Source organism: Sminthopsis crassicaudata, chromosome 2, assembly GCF_048593235.1.
Source record: "Sminthopsis crassicaudata isolate SCR6 chromosome 2, ASM4859323v1, whole genome shotgun sequence".
Classification (NCBI taxonomy): Eukaryota; Metazoa; Chordata; class Mammalia; order Dasyuromorphia; family Dasyuridae; genus Sminthopsis; species Sminthopsis crassicaudata.
The window spans coordinates 361,077,106-361,098,128 of NC_133618.1; the positions used below are offsets into that span (position 1 = coordinate 361,077,106).

A 21,023-nucleotide genomic window follows, 5' to 3' on the forward strand; every position below is an offset into this window, starting at 1 on the left:
GCCAACCAAAACTCTCTGCCCTGCAGTGAACCTCATCATTTGGTTCCCTAACCAGGAATGGAGGGGATCTGAACCTCATCAAGACCACATTTGGGATTATTGCTTTTAGTTGTGGTTGTTATTGACCAATAAGCATGTCTACAAAAATTTTTACAAATTAAAACAAGGGCAAAAATTCATTTTAGGAAAAATGCTGTTTTTCTAATTCTATAAACATGCATATAGTTCAGGAAGACCTGAGTTCAAATTCAGCTTCACTTACTAGCTCTGTGATTCTAGGAAAGTCACTTAACCTCAATTTGCCTCAGTTTTCTCAGCTGTTAAATGAGGATAATAAGAACATCTACTTCTAGGGTTGTGGTGAGAATCAAATGGGATTTATAAAGTGCTAAGTATAGTGCCTGACATGTAGTAGGTACTATATAAGTATTCCTTTCCTTCCTTATCCTATGCTTGGTGTAGCTAGATAAAAGACAAATGAAACACAGTTCTTATAGTTCAAAGGGATAGAAATAATGACAAGAAGCAGAATATAATAAAGGGCTTAGGAGAATTACAAAGTATAGGAAGGAGTGACTCTGAAGAGAGAGGTATCACTTTTGACTAGAGAAAATTTCAGGAAGAACATCCTATGTGAGCTGAGCCTTGAAGGATGAAGAGAATATTAGCCAGTTAAAGAGTGAGAGATTGTGGGAAGGTATGGAAACATCATTCCCTGTATAATGTGAACAGAAGCAGCAAAATGGAAAAATCTGAGTTGTGTTCAATTTGGATGGAACATAGAAAAATAACCAGAATGAACTAAAACTGTTTTGGAGATGATGCTCTAATCTTTTCTCAAACCTTCCCTAATCTTGTCCCTTCGTGTCACCTACCAGTTGAAAAATTACTCAAGGGAAAATTAAGCTGTTGATGTACGATCAATCTTCATTATTCTTAGTTTCCATATGTGCGAATTTGCCTGCTGATGAATTTATATCATAAATCAATCCACACAGTCATATAGGATGCATATATTCTCAGCTAAGACTAGGGCCAAAGAAATACTCTGCCTTGTTTCACCTCTCATAATGTAAATCAGTGTCCATTTAGCCATTTTAGTGCTACATTTTTCACATTTTTCACATTTTCACATTTAAAAAAATGACTTTGATGTTTATAATGACCCCCAAATACAATACTGTCTACTGTTCCTTGGCAAAGGAATGCTACTTCTATAAACTACAGAGAAAATATCTGTGTTAGATAAGCTTTATTTAGTTATAAGCTGTAGTGCTGTTAGCCTTGAGTTTTATTAATGAATAAACAACATAGTACTCCCAGAAAAGGAAGAGGAAAGTTGTTGGGTTGCTTTGGAAAATGTTAGAATAAATGCCATTATTAGAGATACAGTCACTTAACCATTGTATTTTTCGGTGTTTACTAAAGCAGTGTTCCTGAAGACTTTTATGGAACATAGCAAATAGAAATTATGAGAATTGCCTGTAAAATGTGTTAATGTTTGAAAAGAAAGGACCACCTAGTGGCTTTCTAGAAGTAGTTCATGTCAAACCATATATTGCTTGAATTATTTGTCATGTTATTCATGGGGATTTATGACACAGTGCTGTGTGAGCCAAGAACATAATTTTGCTCAGATATGGTCTTTAAGTTAGAAATGCAATTGACTTTTCCTTAAGATTGAAAGTTTTCTCAACAATTAAGAAGATGGCAGGGAAAAATATGTGATTTGTTACAGTCCTTTCAATTTATCTCCCATCTCTGAGCCTTTGCATTATTTTCCCTAATGCTTGGAATCCATCTACATCTCTGCCTCTTAAAATACCTTGCTTTCTCCAAAACTCTACTGTAACACATTCTAAATAAAGCCTTTCTTAAACTATCCCCTAACTACTAGTGAACTCCCTAAAATTTGCCTTTTATTTATTTTGAATATATTTTGTATATACTTTTATTTATATGCATGCTCTTCCTTCTGATAGGATATAAATTGCTTTAAAAGGCAAGAACTGTTTTATTATTATATTCCTAACTTCAACCTTTAGCAGTGTCTGGTCTATAGTAAGTATTTAATAAAATCTTATTTATTTGTTGACAAAATTCCATATGCTTAATAAAATTGAAAGTTTATATTTATAAATTTTTTCAATCCTTTTATTTTTAATGGAAGAGACACTATTTCCCTTCCTCACCTCAAGAGAATATTCCAATATTTATTTTTGTTATATGCTTGGTAGTTCAAATTTTGTTAGAAGACATGTTATAGTGTTTTAAGACCTTAAGTTATTGAATAGCCGGAGTCAGATATTTTCAGGGATATGGACATGTGTATTATTCTTGTGGATTTCAAAACTATAAGCTCTTTTTTTTCCTTTCTTTGCAGGAATTTAGAAACCTTGAAGTCGAAAGAAGAAAAGGTAAGAAAGATTTCTTTTTTTGCAGCTGTTGTCATTGGGAAGTTATTTGCTGCAGCTAAAGGAGATTTCATATTTGCTGGTTCCTCTTGTTTGAATTTCACATAACTTTTTTGGTGGTGGTAGTGGTTGTGTGTGTGTGTTTGTGAAATAATGAGCTTATGCATTGATCAGTATAATTCTGTGAGAAGTGATCTCCAGGAATTATCTTTAAAAATCATATCCTTATAAAAAAAAAAATCATATCCTTCTGCCCTAATTTCTGGGAAGTGAATTGAAGTCTAAAGAGTTGCCATTTCTGAGCAAGTTCTAGTATTACATGATTAGAAACTTCATAAGTGAATAAAGTGTCAAGCTTCCAGATTGAAAGTGGCATGATAATAACCAGGCTTTATCCAGGAAGAATATTCTTGCCACAAATTTAAGATATTTCAGTTGCTAGGAGGATTAGGAAGCTACCATGTAAAATCTTTGTACTCAGGCTTATTGAAAAAAAAAAGTCAGTTGAGCTGCAAAAGGAGAGTAAATTGTCTCTAAATTAATTTATTTTTACTTATCAAGAAAGCACAATAATGTCCTCTTTTACCTTCCATTATTGCTTCTAGCAAGACTTTATTTCTTAGGAGGAATCACATGAGTGTTAATCCTATGTGATCTTCTGGTTGCACAAGAGGATTATTCTTGTTCATTTAAAAAAAAATCTTTTAGTAGCAAAGACCCTCTATTGAGTGAGGAAGAGAGAGAGAGAGAGAGAGAGAGAGAGAGAGAGAGAGAGAGAGAGAGAGAGAGAGAGAGAGAGAGAGAGAGAGAGAGAGAGAGAGAAAGAGAAGCAAACAAATCAAAAGAAACAGAAAGACAGAGACAGACGGACAGGGATATAGATATGAGAGAGATATACTGTCATCTTCCAGTTACCAGAACACTTACCAACAGATTAGAAATAACTTTCTCGCCCTTCTTAAGCATTATGATTATTGTGTTTAATTATTTCTAATTATAGAAGGTGTCCCCAAAATCTTAGTGCCTTAAGACTGCATATGGTCATTGTGGTCCCATGAGGAAAAGCACTAGATTTAGACTCTAAGGACTCGTGTTCAGATTCTCATTTTGATAATCACTACTTGTCAAACTTGGGGCTAATTATTTAACTTCTTGAATTTTTTTTTTCTTATTTAGAAAAAGAGGGAGTTGAAATACATGACCTCTCAATTCTCTTCCATCTGACTTTAAGTGTGTGTGTGTGTGTGTGTGTGATTAGTTTGGATCCATTGCTACTTGTTTTGTCTCTATCCTGGAGAGTGGCCTATATAGCTTTTGATTTTAACTAAAGATCCACCTCTATCTGCCACATATCAGTTAAGATCTTTTTTGGGAATCCACTGTACTCCTATAAAATTTCTGTCGTTTTGTTTTTAGCCCTTAATGTTGTTGTTTTTTTTTTTTTTTTTTTTTTGTTTTGTTTTGTTTTGTTTTGTTGTTTTGGACCTCCTATCATTTGTATCCTGGTATTTACTACTAATTAGGTGAAATAAAAATTCAGTGGCAAAATTAAGGGAATTGAAATGTCCCTTAACTAGTGAGCTTTGTTCCTATTATTGTCCTTGCCTATCAATAGAGTTGTTTGAAATAGAGAAAACTGGCTTACTTCTTGGTGATACCTTTCTCCTAATTCTCTACATCTAGCACAGTCATTCTCAAGGTGACATAGCTGCTTGAATAATCTAGTTACAGAATGAGAAACATTGAAAGAAGCATTCCTTGTTAGAGATGCAATTTTCAAAGCTTGACCCAGCTCTATGACTTAGATATTCCTTAAGGTCTATGAAGGAGTTCCCCAACCAGTATCTGGACCTAATGATCTCCCTGGAGTAGTATATTCTAGTAGAAATGTAGGGCTTTGAAACCAGTGATAATGAGGAAGGCACAAGGGCACAGGACTACTTTTCATCCCATAATGATCTGGTGCTCAATTTTAGAAGGTATGTGACAGGCTAAGTTCAAGGAACTGACTAAATCATTTTTATTGACATCTCTATTTCTATATGCATTCATACATTAAAAAAATACAATGAAGTTATGTACCCAGCCTTTTCTTGATCCAAGGATATTTCACAGTTCAGATAATGTATAGCCAAGACTTGGACATCTCCTTGGGGATAAATTCCTTACATACTCTAGGAGTATTCCAATATACTTTATAACTGAAACACTCATGAGTAAATTTACATAAAAATGCAAAGTAAGATTGGTACAATTCATTTAGTGTTTAGTGGTTATGTAATAATAGATTTGCCACTTATTCTAGAGAGTTCCTAATGGCATATCTCTTCCTTTTTTCCTCTTTTGGCAGGGAAGAGTCAAATCTAAATATATCTAAAATTATGATTAATAATGATTCTTCATTGGCCATAGTACTTCTAGAAACACTTGATGTGTCATAGGAACTGAGTTCAGTGCCAGAGGCTACAAAAATTGTGAATTATCCTTTGAGGAAGGAAGTTAGCTCATGGCATGGTACTCGATAACATAGGTGTTGTCCAAAACGTTCCAAGGTACAGGGATGGCATAAGGTGGAAAGAAGAAGATAAAACAGCAAGGGAAATGCATAATTGCTATTATTGGTCTGATAACATTGAGTGTGCAATGTTTTTAGTATGTGAAAGGCAGCATGACGTAGTGAATTGAGAGCTATCCTAGCAATCAGAAATATCTGGGTTCAAATTTAACCTTTATCACATACTGACCATACTGACCTTAGGCTAATCACTTAACCCTATCAGTGTTCTAAGTAACTCTCAAGGACTAAAAGTTACAAAGAAGTCACTGGACCTGCATTTGGAGAGAGAATTCCTTTAAGGGTCCCCTATATCCATGAAATTATATTCCACTTCCATATCTCTATATTGAGTATAAATTTAATCTCTTCTGAGTTTCTAATTCATGAAGTAGAACTATATATTGAGTGATAAGGATCTCACAGCTGTAATGTGAGGGAGAACAGCCATCTCTATTACTCAGGGACACCTAAGAGGCATGAGACAGGGATCAAGTGCATTTGCTGCCTTTGTCACCAAAATTCTTGAAAAATAAGATTCAGAGGAAAATTCAAAGAATCCTCATCCTTATTTCTGTTACTTACAAATCATCCTGTTTTTATGGCAGATCAGTTCTCAACACAGATTTTTAGGAAATGTGACCTGATATTATATAACATTTTCTCCTACCTGCTCCAGAGAGCATAATTCATCTGCTACTTATTATGTCATGAATGTGGAAACAGTCAAATCTCTTCCTTAATGTCATGAAGTTACACCACAGGCATTCTGTCTAAGGCGTATTTGTTTGGGAATCCAAGGCCTTAGGCTATGAATCTTCTCAAGATCACAGTGTGTACTAAGAGGGGAGAAAAGTAGAGAGATGGAAGCATGCATACATTTTTCTGTCATTAAATAAAAGTAAATCATAGTCTAGCAGCAAATACTTTAAGTTAAAGACAAATTTTATGTTTAAACTTTTCTTCCCCTAGTGTTTTGGGATTTCTGGAGGTAGTATGACATTGGAAAGTTCATTAGAGTTGGAGGGCCTGGATTTAAATTCTCCTTCTATCAGTTACTACTAATGTGGCTTTAGGCAAATCACTTGAACTTTTTGGGCCTCTGATGGCTCATCCATAAATTAACAGGATTGAACTAGTTGACCTTTTCTAAGTCTTTGATCCTATTATGTTCATTTTGAATTGATCACGACAGTAAGGGACAATGAAGCTAGGACTGAATGTCTTTGAATATAACAATCACCTTTTTTGAGCCTCCTTCAAAGATTACCTGCAAACTGACCTTCAGGAAAGTCATTGGTTAGTCATTAGTTCTACTTTTGTTTCACTTCTAACTTTGATAGGATGATAGAAGGTGATGGACATTCTCATGTGAATCATTCAAAGATGCTTCATGAGATTATATGAAACATGAGAGGGTACTGTTAATAGTGGAAGAAAAGTTACTGGTAAATCCCAGAGCAAATCTGGTAGTACCAGACTATTTTTCCTGTTGACATGCTAGATAAATTGACAAACATTTTTCAGTACCTCCTATGTGCCAGGAATAGTGCTGGGTACTGATGGCCTAACAATAGCAATTAATCGGTCTTTGCCTTCAAGAAGCTTGTATTCTGTGAAGTGTACTCCTGCTTCTCTGTTTGTAGTTTTTCTTTCAGTTCAGTGCCTGACTTGTCAATGAGAAGCTGCTGCTCCAAGATTTGCTGCTTTAAATAACTGTGGTTAACCTGGGGTATTGGAGCTTCATTAGCACTGACAGGACCAGAGCAGCTAGAGGAACTGAAATATTTGCTTTTGAGGGGCTTGACTTATTGCTGTAGGAACAAGAGTTTTCTCTGAGATGATAGTTGCAAGGTTCATTAAATCTTTAATTGATGGAAGTTGTTTAACAACTCTGCTCTTTCTTCATCTCATCTAAAAGGTTTCTCTGCACACAAATGCTGTCCAGCAGACCTGTCTGGTGGAAGACCTTCTAATGCAATCCAGAGAGTCAGTTTGGTTGTTTTTCCCCCAGGTTTTCTAGGGTCTGGCAAAGGAATCTGAGAGGAAAGTGAGAAATCTGAGAGATGGTTAAGTAGGATGAAATGAATATAAAATAGAAACTGCATTTGAATGTCTTCAGTAATCTGGTTATAACCTCTTTACATACTGATTTCCCATCATTTCCCCATATATGAGGCAATTAGGATTAAGTAACTTGTCCAGAGTTACCCAACTAGTAAATGTTTGAGACTGAATTCAGGAACTCAGGTCCTCTTGACTCCAGAGCTCAATCTCCATCCACTGTATCATTTAGGTGCCCATTTTTTTTTGCTATTTAAATTTTAAGCATGCTCTAGGTACAGATGATAGGAAATTCTGACATGAATCTTTCAAAGACATGCCATTAGGTTCTAGGTACTTTTATTATTCCCAGTATATGACCAGCTCCTTCCTCTTTGTCTTTGCTTAAGCTGTTTTTTGTTCATGGGATTCCGTTCTTGCTCATTTGTTCACTCAAAATTCAATTTAAGTCTATCTCCATACTTCGGACCTTTATTGAAGTCAACTCCACATTACTTTGTTTTACTAACCTGAATAGATATAGTTTCCCCCTCAGTAGGATGTCAGTTCCTTGAATCCGGGGACTCCCTTATTTTTGTCCCTGTATATTACATATTTATTAAATATTTGTCAAGGTTAATCAAGAAGCTCAATAGTTAGTTCCTTTTATAAGCAGGTGAAACCTTGTTCTTTAAGGTTCTATATCTGAATTTCTAGCACTATCCTTTCCCTGTCCCTACTTCTCTTTGGATGTGATGAGCAGTTGTGTTCTAATGCCTCTTATTTTCATAATTCCTTCATCTATCCCTAAAATGGATTCTCTATCCTTTCTGAAGATTTGGCCAAAGGCAGGGAAACCAAGGTGAACTCCTCCTTGTCTTAGAGTTTCAGAAGTGTGAGGCCAATAGTGATTGTAATTGCCAGAATTCATCTGCCTGAAACCAATACTTTTCTCTAACTGATTCCCATCCCCCTCAATTACAGCTGCAGGGAGCCTTCCAGACAGCTGAGCAAGTGGTTACTTCAATTTTAGTTCTTGTCATCTGCCTCTCAGAAACGAGGGGTTATCTCTGAGCTATCCTGGCTGATTTGCTCTGTGATTAGGGCCTGCAAGTGTGTGGGCAGGCCCCAATGCCATGTTGTTTGACCCAGCATCCCGGGAAGCTATTCAATGTGCTATTACAGGTAAGTGCAGCCTCTGCCTTATGGTGATGCAGATCACAGCTGGGGGAGGGATGCTTTCTCAGTTAAAGGAAAAGGGCAGAGAGCAATAGAGGAGTGCAGCCAAGGTAGTTATAAGGTTTGTTCAGAGGTGTGTAAGTGCCAAACCAACTGCATAGCAGTTCGTGGGAATGTGGGAAGTGAGCTCCAACCTTCCTTTTTGAAAGCACTTGGATTTAGTCTTTAATTGGCAGCTGTCTCTAATAGCCCTTTTATTGTTCTCTGCATCTGGATGAGCTAAAGCCATTAAGAATCCCATTCTGTTTACCATTAATTTTGATTTTGTTTAGCAGATGTTTCCTGGATCTCACAGTTGCTTACCTAATCTATCTTGGTATAATGTGAAGTGGCTAACTATCTTCCATGAAACAGATTAATAAACTCCCTGATTCTTCATGGGTAACATCTTTTACTGCTGCAAATATATGGTATTTTAAGAGGGAAGTTGTAAAATGTCCAGATTTGATGGTGCCTAGGGCAATCGAAGGTCCTTTTTCAAATCAAGGTTACCATCTGGGAAAATAGTCTACAACTCATTTCCATTCTCACTCTTAATGGAACAATGAACTACCCCCTGTGGTCTTTACATTAGAACAAGTTGAGGTTGACTTCTCTCACTCCACCTAGATTTCCCCCAACCCCTAAATTAACTTTAAAAAAATTTATTCTCATTTCCCAGCTGATTGAGACAAGCTGTAGAAGTGAAGTTTGTTCAGACTTACTTGTTCCAGAATTAATCAACTAATCATACAAACTCTAAAATGATGAAGAAAATGTGGCTTAGAGATTTTCTGGCCTAATCCCTTTATTTTCACAGATTGGGATACAACATGGTATTGCGAAATGACACTAGATTTGCTAGGAGGAAAATAATTGCCTTTATTGCAATCAGAGTTTGATAAGAGCTTGAATCCCAGCTCTGTCATTTACCAGCTATGTGATCTTAGGAAACTCACTTATCTGAGACTCAGTTTTTTCATCTGTAAAATATGATAATAGTACTTGCACTACCTCATAGGCCTTACTGTATGTAATGACCAAATAAGATTACAATTTATAAAATGATGTGTGAATTCACATTCTCTCATATATATATATATATATATATATATATATATATATATATATATATATATATATATATATATATATCACAGCAGAATTGTAAGATGAGATTTATTTTTTTTTAATACAGAAACTAAGTCTCAGAGAAGTTACATTACTTCTTTTTGCCCTAGTTAACTTATCTAGTTATTTAGATTGCAAAGCATGAGTTAGACCATTCAGGGGTTCTCAAACTACGGCCCGCGGGCCAGATATGGCCTGCTGAGGATGTTTATACAGCCTGCTGGGTTATGGCAAATGGGCTGAGGGGCAGATACAAAGTGTGAGCTTTTGTTTTTACTATAGTCTGGCCCTCCAACAGTCTGAGGGACAGTGAACTGGCCCCCTATTTTAAAAGTTTGAGGGCCACTGAACATAGGTCAGCATGCTTCTAGTCTCATTATTCTAACTCTAGATGATTTGATTGGAAAATGACATTATATGTCCTCTTGACAAGCAGTGGTAGCTCTCTATATTAGACAAACAATTTTGATGGAAATCTTTTGGGTGATTTTTGATCAATACTGCTAATAATTTTCCTCAATTGTTAAGGCATTCAAAATTGTTTGGTTAATGCATTTTGTGTATGTATGTAGATATAGTTTTTGAAAAACAAGGAATGGATAGAAGTTAAAAAATAATTCAATTATACTCCCTTCTACTTGAATCATTTCTGGACTATTGTATCTTGTTTTGGGTACACATATTAGAAAGAATAATGATAAATCAGAACCTATTAGTGGAGGTTTTCCTGGATAATCAAGGGAAATAGATATGTTCTTCACACCAGCACTAAGTAAGATGACTTAGGAATATTTTACCTAGAAAAAAAGACAAGTCTTGGTGGGAGGACATGAGAGCAATTTTAAGTGTCTGAGAGGTAGTTCTAAAAGTACAGTTATCAATTATATGTACATGAGGAATTTTAAACTGTTTAATGATTATAGAACTACAAATCTAAGCAATTTTGATTGTCTATTGTACAACTATCGAATTAGCAGATGGTTTGAAAATGAAACTCAAAACTAGTATAACTGTGTGGGTAAAATAGGCATACCATACAGCTCCCTGTTAGAAGTGTGAATTAGTGTAGTCTTTTTGGAAAATATTATTGAGTTAAATGATAACTATTGTAAAGATGCTCATGCCCTTTGATGTTGTGATTTCATTCTTAGAATTATATCCCAAGAATGTTAATGAAAGGGGAAAAGTTTGTGTAAAAATAATTTCAACAGCATTATTTATAATAGTAATAATTTGGAATGTCCAATGATTGAGAAATGGCTTAATAAATTGTTGTATAAATATAATAAAATATTTTATACCATTATAAATGAAAAATCTGAGGTACATTAAGAAATTTAAAAAGACTTATGAAATGAAAAAAGCAAAGTTGCAAGAACAATGTACATATAGTTTCTAACTATGTAAATAAAAACAACAAATTCTGGGAAATTTACAGAAAATAATAGGACAAGTTTGATATTAAAGTCAGTTTGTATATTTTTCTTAAGACTGAATGAGACTTATTTTTAGACAATCTCAGCTTTGTTTCATGTATTTGAAAGTTATGTTTTAGAGTAATGAAGTTTATGGTAAAAATATTTTACTGAAAGAATTTTAGAATCTGAGGTGCTGTCATGACGAAGAATGATTAGATTTGCTTTACAATTTCAATAAAAAAAACTATTCTCATGTGACTTGTACTTATTTGTCTTCGTGGCAGGTGCTCAAGCATCCATTTCATGGTTTCACTCTACTTTTTGCCACCTTGATTTAAGTTTTTTTTTTTCCTTGGAAAAATGCTTAAATGGAGGTTGAATCACTATATATCATAGATGTAGAGCTGGAAGAAATGTCAAAGGCCATTTTGTGTCAACCCCTCATTGTATAGATTAACAAATGGAGAGCTAAAAGTTAAATACACAGTAAACATTAGAGGTGGATTTTATACCTAGAAAGAATATAGATGAATCCAGGTCACTAATTTGTTAGTAAGGAAAGGAACTGTGAAATCAATTACCATAAGGCTTGACTTGTTTAATGGAAAAAGTGAAGTGATACACCAGTTTTTGAGGCATGTGTTTTCCACTGGGTCCTTAGATGATAAAATATGGGGTATGTCAAATGAAGCCTGTCAACTTGGGAAGACTCTGTACAAGTGGGTCTAAAGGCAGATTTAGGTGACTCAATTTTCCTTTGTTACCCACTTATCTCATCTCACTGGAGGGAGATTGTCCATGCAGGTCATTTGTTGAGATGGTATTTTGGTAATCTAAAAGGGTCCCCAGTTGAAAGTAAATGTTCCTTGTATTGACTCTACATTAAGTCAATGTCATATGACTGTAGATTAAGAGCCACAAGAGGCTTTCATAGACATTAAGTTATAGTATTATAGGTGACCCAGTGCAACTCTCATTTTATAGAGAAAAAAAATCCATGCCTAAGAAAGATGAAGTAGCTTGCTGACGATGACACAGATAGTAAGTAAGCAGCAGAACTAGAATTTAAGCTCAGGTCTTAAAACTCTACAGTCATTCATCTTTTCCTATTATACCATGTTGCCTTCCTTTAACATGCACAATGGTATTTAAAGCAAGGAAGAAGAATGGCTTTTTCTAATCTGTTTTTGGGCAAATAATGTCATGTATGAATCAGTATCAGGTGATTATTAAAATTGTATTAATGCAAATATGAATCTATTCTATAACTTTTATTGTCATAAAGAATCTCTTATGTTTAGAGAAATTTTAGTGACTGGATCAGTATCAGTGAAACAATATGTATAAGACGTAGGTTTTCCCGTCTCTAAGGATGACCTTCTGTTTATTATACTATATGTCTTCTTAATGAGATGTAAGCAGTGTTCATGGAGGATTAGCATTTCTGGTGTCAGGACTTTTCAAGACTACTCAGTTGCCTTTGGGATCCACCTGGCACCCAGTTCTTGCCTGTGGCTCCAAGAAGCTGTAGCATGCACAATTGCCACACCCCAGTAAAACCTCCTTAGTCGACAGGCTAAACCAGGTTGAGAGTACCTGATAAACCTCTATTCTATCTACCCAAGCATGTGAAGCCTTTCCAGTGGATTGGGTGGATGAGAACAATCTGTTCTTGACTTTTGTTCTGCCCCTGGACTAAAGTAACTTTGGAAGAGAGAATGAGGCTGACAACTTTGTGCATTTCTGCTTCATTTAAATAAGATTCACAGGCAAGTCACTATGTAATAAGCATGGCTTTGGTATGCAGTATAAAAAACATAAGCTTTAATTATGGCTACAGCTATCTAGGATTGTAAAAAGTAAGAGAACAGTGAATGTAACTGTTGATATTGCCCTGCTGATGGAGGAGAAGGCTAGTTAGTGTTGCTGAGCTCAAGATGTCATCCTGTGATGTCATTGGTCATCTTTGAGAACTAATAACAACAATTTCCTCTTGAGAGAGTTTCTAGTTTTAATTAGCTGGATATGTGCCTCTGCTTATGTTATTGGATATAACAATGTTATAAGATATAGGATATAGGTAGTTTGCCAAGGTGCTTCCAGACAATAAAATTAAGGATTGGGGAAAAGGACAAAACTTCACTGATCACTTGTTCATAATGTTCCAGTAATTCTGCCCTCAGAAATTTGTATGAAAGACCTTATGCTTTTCGTAGATCCTTAAATTTTAAATCTTCATTATTAGTAGAAGTTTTGTAATCCCCTTTCTACCCTTTGGCTACTATTCCCACTGATATAAATAGAAGTAATGTGTTATGTTTTATAATCTTGTGCAAATCTTTTGTAAGGTGGACACATTAGCTTGTTAATCTATTATTACTCATTCTTACTCTGCCTGATTGACCTGCTTCTCTGATAATGTTCATCCTTGATCTTGTTCCTCCTCTGGTCATAATAAGAAGGATTCCTTTTGTTACATGGGCTGGGCTGTTTGGCTACTGAGCTTCCTTTTCAGTTCTCAAATTCTATGACATATGTCTTTATCATCTCTAACATGTAAACCATCACTATTAAGAATCTGTAGACTATTCATCCCCACATGCACTATTCCATTGCTCTTTGGGTGAAATTTTGATTCTTCTTTGTTGACTCTCAGACATATAGCATTACTGGGAAAATATTTATGTAAGGCTATATTGGGAAGGAGAAATGGAAAAATAGATTTACATGACAACTTTAATACATTTTTAAAGACAGTAGCAAATTCTACAATTAAATTTTCAATTTTAAGCACAATCATTTTTTTTAGTATACTATGTTAAAGAAATGCTTGTATTATTTCATAAATTTAAAAATGAAATAAATAAAAATTTGAAAGATTTTTTTTTTGCATCATAGATTAGATTAGATCATTTGAAGTGCTATTCAGTTCCCCAAATGAGCAACCTTCAATAAATAAACATTTATTAAGATTCATTCATGTGCCAGGTAGTATGCTAGATTCTGGGACTAAAAATGTTAAAGCAAAGCAAAGATAGTCCTTGCTTTCAAAAAACTTAATGTTGTATAAAATGTGATCTGTCTTCATTTCTTCACATGAAATGGGGTATATGGCTTGCAGTCTGTACTATTAGAATAACAACCAGCATTGATGAGATCAAAGATTTATTTATTAAAGTATTTATGCTTGTTCTGTGATAGACCTATCTCCTTTTCTGGTCACATATAACCTGTGCAATTTATTTTCTCACTTAACAAAATGAATTAAGTGTGATGCCATGCTAGTCTTACATTAAGACCTAGTTCAACTTCTGATATGTCTTGTTTATTGTGACCTTGAATAAGTCTCTGATCTCCTAGTTCCTTCAGATAATTCTTAAGTTCATGATTTTTTAGGAAAATGTCAACTAATCATGGTAAATTCCTTATCCAGAAGCTGCCTATACCTATGAAATTCCAGTTCTAGTCCATATCCTTGCTTTTTATTTTATTTGTACCAATAATTACATTCCTTTATAAGTAAGAAATTAATTTCATACATAATGTTCTTTATTTTAATTTTTCTATGTTTGATAAACCTTAGTCCATGTTATCCAGAATGGTCAGAGCATTGTGTTTCATATATAAATATATATATGCATATATATATGTATATATATATCCTCTATGGATTTATAATGTCCATATAATTAATATATAATATCTAACCTCTTTCAGATATATAGATTATTTTATATTTTTGCAAAGCATATATTATTCAGATTTAAAATTGTATTTTATTTCATTATCAAAATCCTGTAAGATCAGAAGAGGCTTATATTGAATTACTTTCCTTTTTAGGATTTCTGTTCCCTTATCAGTAAATCAATGGATTGGATTAAATGACCTTGAAAGTCACTGTGGTCTCTTTGTCCTATTATATTTTATGATTATCCTTATTTTCAAAATTAAGAAACCCAAGTTCTAAAGTGAATACTTGACCAGCATAATATCTCCCAATTAGTCAGTGGCACATCTAGGATTCCAACCCATGTCTCCTGATTATTAGTACTTCACAATATAGCATATGTTATATGTAAAATATACCAAATACTATAGGTTTTTTTTTTTATTTTTAAAGGTTCCCAAAGTTTTTCAGGACCTTATAGTAGCTCAAGTATCATTATAATTCCAATTTTTATAGTGGGGAAAGAAAAATGAATTGATGTTAACATTTGAGCTAAATGCATAGTCACCCCCAGGACATAGTTGTCCCTTATTGTCCCTTCCTCTCATTTAAACATTCTCATACTACTGTGTGATATCTCTTTTATAAATAAATTTCTTATATTTCTTTTCCATAATAACACTTTGCCTGTATAATTAGACTGAGATTTTTCTGAAGGCAAATACTTAAGTTCTCTTTCTTTTGTTTTTCTCATAGCATAGTCAAATCCATTGCTGAAGGGGGCATCCAGAAGCTCCAGAATTATTTGTTTATTGAAAAATATGCTTTAGGTACTTGCTTTTATAGCAAATTTCTGGGTTTTATTTATTTGATATTTTGTTCTTTGACATAAATGTGATTAAAGGGCTTTTGGGATTTGTAGTTATTAAGATTATAGATAAATGAAATTTACAAAATATTGCAGATTTTATTTTGCAGATATTATTTTGGCTGTTCTTTCTACTACATTTTGTATTAATACAAAGACCCAACTTATCTAATGATCATTGTCATAGGTATGTATACATACACACAGTGTTTGTGTGTGTATGTATTCTCCTCTGCCAAATTTTGCTTTAAAGGCAAAACAAGCCATATCTAAGACCTAAGAAAAGTTGTTATAACATGAGTATGTTATAAAATAGGGTACTATAGGTGAAATACTTAGGGGAACATTTCTTCTTAGATTATAAGCTTCTTGAAGACAATCAAAGTCTTACATTTTGTTTTTGTATCTCTAGCAAGAACCACAAGTAGTAAGTGCTAGCAAGGAATAGGTACTTGATAAATTCTTGATAGATTGCAACTGGGACTCAGAGTTCATTATTGGGTTTATGTTTGGAAAACCACCAAAATACTATTATATGCATTAAACTCTGAGAAAACTTATCCTCTGTTTTTAAGGGGGAAAATGGAGGAATGAAAATAATAAACATCATCATCATCCAGGTGCCAGATTGCACAAGCAACTCAAAAACCTAAAGAACTCAATCACTGTCCTGGGAAAAAGCTCATAGACTAGATCAAGAGTTGGCAAACAAACCCTGCCTGTTTTTATACAACTCTAGGAACTAAGAATGATTTTTATATTTCATATATATATATATATATATATATATGCATACATACATACATATATGCATATACATGTATATGTAAATCAAATTTGTTTAAAATTTAAAAAAAAACTGTTCTTGCCTTGAATTCTGGGCTAGATTTATAGAATCTGTAGTGGAAGCAACTTTTAAAATATCTACTTCATACCTAGAGAAAGTTAAGATTACAAAGCCTTGTCCTTGCCTTTGTTGTTATTTTTGTTGTTTAAGAAAAAAGATGTTTCCCCCTGCAGCACACAATAAATTCTCTACTTCTTAGGAACTGCAGAAGCCCTGTCTTCCAACCTTGTTAAGCTGTTTGCACTGTGTGATATTCACTTGGCCTTGGCAAACTTCTGAGGTTAATTATCTAGGTTATGAAAACCATTTGTTTCTGTCTCTGCTTTGATGAATTGCTTTTTACCAACTTTTCTTTATTAAGAGATGAAGTGAAGAATCTGGCTGACTTTCAATGGCCATTATTATCTAATCCCTTTTCCTTCCTTAAGAATGAATTTATCTTTCAAAGGGGAAAAGAAACCTCAAAACAGTCTCATCTCTACCTTTCTGTACTGCCCCTGTCAAAGTTTCTCAATCAAACCTTTGGTCCATCTGTCTGTTCCAAGAGAAGCTAAAATGCCAGCTGGTAGCATAAGATGGAGGAGTAAGCAATGCTTGATGCTTCTTTTTGTCCATATTCTGTCTATACTGTGTATAAACCTTGTTCCTTTTCTTGGTTTGAATAGGGAAATAAAGTGCTTGAGATTTGAAATCAAAGTACCTAGATTTGAATGATGACCTCTGGCAAGTCCATTTCCCTCTCTGAAGATCACTTTTCTCCTCTAAAAATGATACTGTTTGGTTTAAATCCTTTGATGCTGCTATCTTCTGAGCTACCTTTTCAGATAGGGTTGCTATGTATAAATGATTTTGGAATCACTTGATTTATTTTCCCCATTACTGTGCATGAAGATTTGTACTTGCAGAAAATACCTACATATATACATACATACATATATATATATGTATATATATATATATATATACATATACACATATTGTTCTATTTTCTGCTGGTGGTGAGTTGTTATGACCTTTTATGCTAGGTATACACTGAAGATAGCATTGTTTGTACTAGCTGTTGTGGTGTTTAGTCTTTTCCATACAGACACTTAACTTGATTTTTGATATAAGAGGTATGTATGGAATAAAGTTCCATTCAAGGTATGGCATTACTATAGCTTTTGCTCACTGATTTGTTTTATAAATATTGAAAAATTGCTATCTTTCTGTTTAGTTTCTAGAAAATGTATGGGACAACACTGATATGCTGTTGATTTCCATTTGTTTTATCATATTTGCTGAGAACATTTCCCATTTTCTAAAAGGCATACCAAGTAGTAGGATGAATAAATTCCCCCAAGGTTAGTTAGCTCATATTTTTAGTGTGAGATTTTAACTCAATTTGATAACAATAACCACAACATGGAGGCATGTTTACATAATACTTAAATTTTGTAAAGCACTTTGCATGAATTTCTTTTATTTATATAGCATGTTATATTATAACCTGTAAGGTGGAAGTTACAGGTATTAAAAGCATATGCACAAATCTTTTTTTTTTTTTTAATCTCTTAGAAGCAGAGAACAAAAAGGAAGTAGAAAGAATTCACCAGTCATGTCCTGAAAGAAATATCCAAATGAAAAATCCTGGGAAAATCATTGTCAAAATCCCAAAAAGTTTCCCAGTCAAAAGAAAAATGACCAACCATGTTTCAAAAAGACTGATAATAAAACATGCCTCCTAATACAGAGATTAAGGACTTAGTTCAGAACTGGGCAGTTTGATTTGTATATGACTAATGGGGATTTTTCTTTTATTTGACTATACGTTTTTTATTTCGTTTTCCACTAATTCTCAAGTCTGAGGGGTATCAGGGTTAATGTGTGAGAGTACAGATTAAAAATAAAATTAAAAAAGAATTGGAGTTTTGGAGGGTGTTTTGTATTTTTTTTTTTTTTTTTTTTTTTTTGGTAAGGCAATTGAGTTCAGAGTCATACAGTTAGTAAGTGTTAAGTGTCTGAGGCTGAATTTGAACTCCAGGGCTGTTGCTCTATATACTGCACCATCTAGCTGCCCCAAGGGTTTATTTTTAAAAGCCATAAAATCTGGCAAATAAATAATGATTACCTAATTTTGTATAAGATTAAGAAGAAAGAAGAGGGAGCTGAAAACAGTGAAATTTTTTTTCAATGAATTATGATGAGAGTACTTCAGAAAAGTAAATAAAGAGCTTGGGATCTCTGGAAGCATAGAAGAAACAGGAGAAAGTATGAAATAAACCCAATAGAAAATAGAATGAAAAATCAATGAAGAAGCAATAGAATGATTGAGAATCCAATTGAGATCAAAAATCAAAATTTTATAGTTGATGAAACCAATATTTTTTTCTCCAGTTCTACTTAGCATCATGTGAATAAGAACAAAAGAAGTAGATTTTGAGAGTTATCTATAATTGGAATTTGGTTCTTGTAAATCTATATCAAGTCTGGAAATCCAATTAATTCCGGGTCTGGTTTGCTTTGATGGTGGCGGGTGTCGTCTTTCACATGAAGAATGCAATTTCATGCAAACTCATTTCTCCCTGCAATCTTTATTTGGTTATTCTAGATTTCAGCAAATGATAATAGTAGTATACATAGGAAACCAGACTTAGGAAGTAAATTTAGATATAGTCTGTTGTTTACTACCTGTGTGAAAAGGTAGATCTCTCATCCTTAGTAGATTATGTATAATGATATTACTAAATTTGAGGAAAACTTAAGGAATTTAAGAGTAGGATCATGTAGCAAGAAATAACTTCAGAGACCTTGTAATCTGATGCCTTCATTCTATAGATGAAGAAACTATAATGTAAAAAAATCTTAAAGGAAATTGCTCAGGTTTATTTTATGCAGGTAACTAAGTATACTTTCTGCAAAACTACAATGTTTCCTTATAACCTCTAACGTTCTCTGATCTCTGATTTACTTCTTTGGGTTAAGCTTTGTCTATTATTTTGGTCATCATGCATTTTTCTTTCTTTGTCTTGCCTGAAGTGGAAACATAAATTTTCCAATACCTTATTATAAAATCTGTTTATTGCATCCTTTCCTCAGGGGCCAGCAAAAGGGTTACCTGGGCATAGAATGGGAAAGAAGAATGACAAATTTCATTGGCTTTAGATCTGTTTAGAGCTGATATATCATGCTGGCAATTTGTAGGTAATACTCTGCAATTCAGGTGATGTTTTTGTTGCTTTTGGATGGTTTCAAATTTTTCAAGGCCTTAGTGTCTTGAGCCTAGGACAATTTTCCAGGTCCCCCAAAATTCTCCTAGCTACTATTAGAAATATAGACATAAAGATAAGGGGAAATAGGTTTCAAAATAAATTATACACTTGAAAGTTAACAGTGGGAGGAAATACATTTTAAGCTGTTTATATTTACTAATTTTAGCAATTATTCACCTCGCTTTTTGCAAGAAGTTAGAATTCTGATCACTGTTGCTCTCCAGCTGTTAATCTGTTTGATTTTGCCTCTTTCCTGTGAGTCATCACATATTTCAGCACACAAATGGGAGTCTTGTAGCTTAGAGAAGACACTTATTTGATAGGGTCAGACCTAATCTCATGTTTAGAATTTTAGTTGAAAAACAAAATGAGTGGAGATTTTGAAGCCTACAAAGCTGTTATATACCTTCTTGAGGATTTGGAATAATGATCCCTTATATTTGTGGAGCATCTTAAATCCTCCTCTCCCCCACTAAAATACTTTCAAATACAATGTCTCACAACAACACCATTAAGAGAGATGGCAAAACAGGGATTATTTCCATTCTATAGATGAGGAAAATGAGATTCACAGAACTTTAGACAATTAGTCTGTGGTCTTAAACTCATATCCAAATCTTATATTTATCCTTACCTTCCTTGGGTTAAATCTTGGATCCTCTCTAAGAATAAGTTTATGTTTCCAGTTTCCAAATTAAAGTTGAATGAGATCATGAAATTAATACCTTTTTATTTCTCCCTCCTCATGGTCCCTCTTAAAAAAATTAATGTGAAAACAACTTTTTCAACTGTCAGTGTAATGACCAACACCTTCAAGACTCAGAATCCTCCAAATATGGGAAGAAATGGTAGAAGTTAATCATTTTCACACAACCTGTCTGCAATGAGATTTAATTATCACTTGACATATTTCTTGGTTTAAAATGATGACAGCTTTAAAAAGAGAGCCAGAGAGAGATAGAGAATCAATTCATTAGCTGGTGTCAGGTACCATATTAAAGTAACCTAGAAATACAGATGATCCTAGACAGCTGACAGCACAGTGCTTACTGACACATACAGATGTCTAGGCAGCTGGGCTGAAGGGAAAAAAAAAACAACAACAAACCTGTGGTCAGGTTCTGAGAATGCCAACTTGTACCCCATTTAGACCTTCCAGAGGGTGCTAGAGGAAATTTAATCATATCATTGTATTCTCAGATCCTATTTCAGATGCAGAAATGCTCATTCATTCTGAAGAATTTTTAATGAGCACAATAATTCACTGTGATTTTTGCCTTGAGAGCCTGAAGTCTCTAGATAAACTAAAGGCAATGGTAAATGTTTCTCTGTTTCTTGTGAAAATGAATGTTGTTTTTAAAACAGGAATGCAGTAAAAGCAAAAGGTTTATATAGGATTATTATGATGTAGCTTCAGAAAAGATTCTTTTCTTTCTTTTCAAACAGTGTGATACAGTGAAAAGTGCACTGGAGAATCAGAGGACCTTAGTTTAAATCTCATCTCTTGATGCTTACTAACTATGTGACCTTGGCAAAACATTTAATATTTTAAGTCTACATGATCCTCCAAAAATGAGCTCCCTTCCAACTTGAGGTTACAGTATTTTATACA

At 34.0% G+C, this 21,023-nt stretch overlaps 1 protein-coding gene across 5 annotated transcripts in view; it reads left to right on the plus strand.

Moving 5' to 3' along the window:
* Positions 1–21,023, plus strand: part of FSTL4 (follistatin like 4) — an 816,112-nt gene that overhangs the window by 46,750 nt on the left and 748,339 nt on the right. For all 5 annotated transcript variants that reach the window (XM_074290936.1, XM_074290937.1, XM_074290938.1 and 2 more), the window contains exon 3: positions 2,384–2,417. In XM_074290936.1, the coding sequence (XP_074147037.1) occupies positions 2,384–2,417 (34 nt within the window). The remainder of the gene's footprint in view (positions 1–2,383; positions 2,418–21,023) is intronic.